At 37.2% G+C, this 4,283-nt stretch overlaps 1 protein-coding gene across 2 annotated transcripts; it reads left to right on the top strand.

Moving 5' to 3' along the window:
* The first annotated feature begins 281 nt into the window (after positions 1-281).
* Positions 282-4,082, top strand: LOC135583714 (uncharacterized protein At4g28440-like). 2 transcript variants are annotated; one of them, XM_065143526.1, is made up of 3 exons: positions 282-396; positions 950-1,175; positions 3,586-4,082. In XM_065143526.1, exons 2-3 carry the CDS (start codon positions 953-955, stop codon positions 3,774-3,776), a joined length of 414 nt encoding a protein of 137 aa, XP_064999598.1. In that variant the 5' UTR covers positions 282-396; positions 950-952; the 3' UTR covers positions 3,777-4,082. The 2 variants fall into 2 exon arrangements, with proteins under 2 accessions (XP_064999598.1, XP_064999599.1); XM_065143527.1 differs by having other exon boundaries at positions 355-495.
* The last annotated feature ends 201 nt before the right edge of the window (positions 4,083-4,283 follow it).

Here is a 4,283-nt window from a genome sequence, read left to right as displayed (position 1 = left end):
GCCGACCTTTTGTTTTGGATGCTGCGTCACTGTCGCTTTAAATGTCGCGCTTATTAGATCCGACGGATACTATTAACGCTCAGATAATTGTTTATAATATTATATAAAACCTCAATATAATTACCTATTGGATCCGATAACCCACCCAGGCGGCGATTATCGGATTCGGATTCGGAATTTTGCCTGTAAGGCTGCAATAGTTGTTTCCAGCGTAAAACCCGACCCGACACGGCCCACTCTTTGCCACCGTTGATTCCCCCTCCGTATTCGACTCAATGGACGATTCTGATGCGCTTTTCCTATGGCTATTTAAGCCCGTAGCCACGGCCGATCCCAAATCGCCGAGGGTCTGATCGCCGCCCACTGTTCTCAGCGAAGGATTCGATCAAAGCTATTGTAAGGCCCTGAAACCCTAAATCTCCGATTCCCTCCTCGAATTCTCACCCAGTGCATCTTCTTCTCCTGCATTCACGTGAATCTGTAATCTCTGGATGGGTAATTCCTACAATCTGTTGTTTCTTCCCGGGTTTGATTTGCATTGCGAGCTTTGGCACTGGATTTGATAAATTGTTTCTTCTATTGCGCTGCCTGACGGTTCTTATGCATTGAGGTTTCGGATTTGTTTATGGGGATTCTGTTTTCGGTAATTCCAGATTAACATCGTTGAAGAATTTGAGAGAAAGCTGTGTGCTTTCTTTCTTGATTTCATGTTTCGGCTATTTGTTGGGTGTTTGCTTACACGGGATCAGATCGTCTAATACAAAATGTGTTAACAACCATCATTATATGATTGAAGTGGTTGTGGTGATTGTTTTAAAGCAAAGGTTATCTAAGGATTAAATTGTGATTTTATGCATGTTGTTCTTTGGATCACTTGCAAGGAAGGATATTCTACCGGTTATTGAGTAAAATTGCAGGTCTGATCGAGTTATGGGTTGGTAATTTGCAGAAAATGGCTGAATCAAAGCCTGCCATGAGAAAACCGGAGTTTACTAAGGTTAACCAGCTTAGGCCTGGTACTAGTGGCCATACGCTCACAGTGAAGGTGGTGAGTTCAAAGACAGTGCTGCAAAAGGGGCGTGCCGCCGGTTCCCAGGTTCGTCAGATGCGTCTAGCAGAATGTCTGGTGGGGGATGAAACTGGAATGATTGTCTTCACAGCCAGGAATGAACAAGGTAGATGTTCTTATATTATGTGTATGTACGTATGCATGTTTTATGGTCCAGTAAGTTCACTTTGCGGTTGAGATTGAAAAATGAAAAACAAAAAAAGAAAATTGTTGAGCAAAAAATGAGAAGTGTGAGATTCTTGACATAGTGTTGCTTCTACCTTGTCTCGTTTATGATGGTTGCTTTTACTTCAAATTTGCCAAACTGTAAAATTTGATCCGGCAAACAATAATTTCCGTTTGAGCTGCTTTTAAAGGGGCTCATTCATTATCCTTAAGAAATTAAAGGGAAGGACAGCAAGGGAATCTCCCAGTGTGATAGTTAGCTAAATGCAGGGAGCTAGTTCTTGCTCCTATTCATGGTAACATCAATTAAATATTTGACTTGGAAGGTCCATGATACTAGATATCTCCAATAGTTGTAGTTTTTAACTTCATGTTGCAGGTGATATTTGCTTGCAGGAGCTTCTGTTAGGAGATGACAAAGAAATCTTTCCTAAAAGTTATATTATGAAAAGAATTGGTTTTTAATATCATTATGAGGCCATAGAAGTTTTTCTTTAATGCCATACATATTTGGAGATGCTCCCAAGCTTTTTGCTGCTAATGGTTCTAGTTTGATTATGGTGTATTCTTTTCCCCTAAATTATTAGTTTTATTTCATTATCATTCTGTATGTTGTGTCTTTGTTATCTCTGCATTATACTTCTGTGATAATCAACTTCTCTATTACCGTATCTAAATCTGACTGTTGATCATTTTTTGTTGTCAATAATGTGGGATTTGCTATGTTACAAACAATTGGATCGCTGTAATAATTGGCAGCAACTAGTTTTACAAGACCCATGAATAGAGATCCTTTTGCTAAACCCAGATTATGGTGTCTATATGGCTCAGTTAGTTGGCATGACCTTGTGCATATTCTTTACATCTTCAGAATCTAAAGTGTGACTGCTACTACATGAAAAGCTGAGGGAAATGACTGTTTCAAATACAAGGAGTCTGTGTGACTTGTTCACTTTTACTTGGAAAGAATATGGGGAGATAAATCTATAATAACTGCAGAATTTTTTTTTTTTAATTTTGTTGGTTAGAATTTAGAATATTGGTGGAAACAATCTCAGATTATGAGGTAAGGCATACAAAGTTATTTCCAGGCATCGTGTTATTAGAAAGAGAATAAATTTGGATGAAATATTTTTCTGATACAAATTTGGTTGTTATATTTTTGTCTTCAAGTTGTGGTACTCAGGATGTTGCTTGTTAATTTAAAGAATTTGGCTTATTTATGTTCACTCTGATGTTCTCATGTTAGTGCATGCTTTTGAACAGAATACCAATTTTGGAGACTCATATTAGGAAACTTGTATGCTTGTATTACTGTAGATGTGAATGCTTGGTCTGATAGTTGAAATATTTCACCCAGATCTGTCCTTGCAAGTCCATGTTTAACATTGGAAATATTTTTGTAACCAGAAGTTTGAGCTATTTTAACAACGAGTTTCTAGGTCATATAAAAACTGATAAGATCCTTTGACATGTTATTCTTAGAATACGTTGAATATTTAGGAGAATATTTAGGAGAGTTCAGGGTGCAGACACACAGCAATTGGGCTACCCTGACAGCCCTTGCTTAGTTGTCTTCAGGAGAATACTTAGAAATACAAGTCGCCTCGTAACCAGGAAAAAGGATCAAGAAGTGAATGCAATGGGATAACAATAATTTTTTTTTTAATATCTACTTTGATATATCAATTCAGTAAGGAGCCAGGATGTTTTTAATACTAATTTACATTGTCAGAAGTGCACAAACAAATAAATCAGCTAATTAAGCCCAAATCATCACCTAAAGTCATCTATCAGAAAGAAAAACCAAGCTGTGGCTTAAAGGTACTTCAAACCATGACGGATAATAGATGGCGGTTGATTTTAGATTGTTGTTTGAGGTTGAAGGTTGGAAATCTCCAGTTGGTGATCTTCACCATTCACCAATAACACCATGTTCTGGCTTTAAGGTACTTATGATAATCATCACACGCATGATAATGGTGATCGATCTTAGATGGTTAAAGTTGGAAATCTCCATTAACAAGCTCTTGTGTTCAATTAATTTTAGAATGGATTTAAAATATTTGGGAACTTTCAACCAACAAAGAAGGATGGTGGATATTAATATCATTTAGACATGACTATAAATTCATATCACTTTCAAGATTTTTAAAAAATTATTTTGCCTCTTTTGAACCTGTAATTGGAGGAAAGGGTTAACTCCTCTTATCTACGATTAACAGCTCATTATGAGTGTCTTCAGTGATGTGAGGTGCTTGGTACATGTCGGCTAGCTTCCTTTTCTTTGATATTACATATGCTACCTATGCTGTTTTTGAATACTAATTCTTGGAATTTCATAAATCCAGTGGATCTGATGAAGCCAGATACAACTGTAATACTCAGGAATGCAAAGATCGACATGTTTAAAGGATCGATGAGGCTTGCTGTGGACAAATGGGGCCGTATAGAAGTCACAGATCCAGCCAATTTCACAGTGAAAGAGGACAACAATCTGTCTTTGATCGAGTATGAACTGGTGACCGTTGTTGAAGAGTGACCAAGATATGGCTACCAGAGCCAGTTTCGGCAGAGTGTCTCTTCTCTCTTGATGCTTTGTTGAGGTTGCTCTGCTGAAGTCTCTTTAGGCCATACGATAAAGACTTGGGTAAGATCATGATGAAGTTACCATCTGGAGATTATAAAACCCAAACCCTGTCAATGGAGGTACTGCTCGCTGTGATCACCAATCTGGGGAGAAGGTTTGGTAATTGCATAATATCACTCCTATCTAGATATTGTGTATTTTAGAATTTCATGTCAGTTACTCATGGTTTTAAATTCGATGATGACAATTTTTCTTTTTTTTCTTTTTTTTTTTAATTAAACAAACTTTAAATCCTATGGAATTGTTTCTACAGTCAGGATATCATTATTTATAGGTAATAATATCAGCTTCTCCTAATACGGACACTATATGGTATTTAGAGGAAAAAACATAAGGTTATTGGACAACAGTCATCGACCACGTCCAATTTCCATCTACATGTGTCTTAATTGTATCTGT

The sequence above is a fragment of the Musa acuminata genome, chromosome BXJ3-3 (genome assembly GCF_036884655.1).
Source record: "Musa acuminata AAA Group cultivar baxijiao chromosome BXJ3-3, Cavendish_Baxijiao_AAA, whole genome shotgun sequence".
NCBI lineage: Eukaryota > Viridiplantae > Streptophyta > Magnoliopsida > Zingiberales > Musaceae > Musa > Musa acuminata.
Note: the sequence above shows the minus strand (reverse complement) of the source record. Positions and strands in the feature narration are given on the sequence as shown.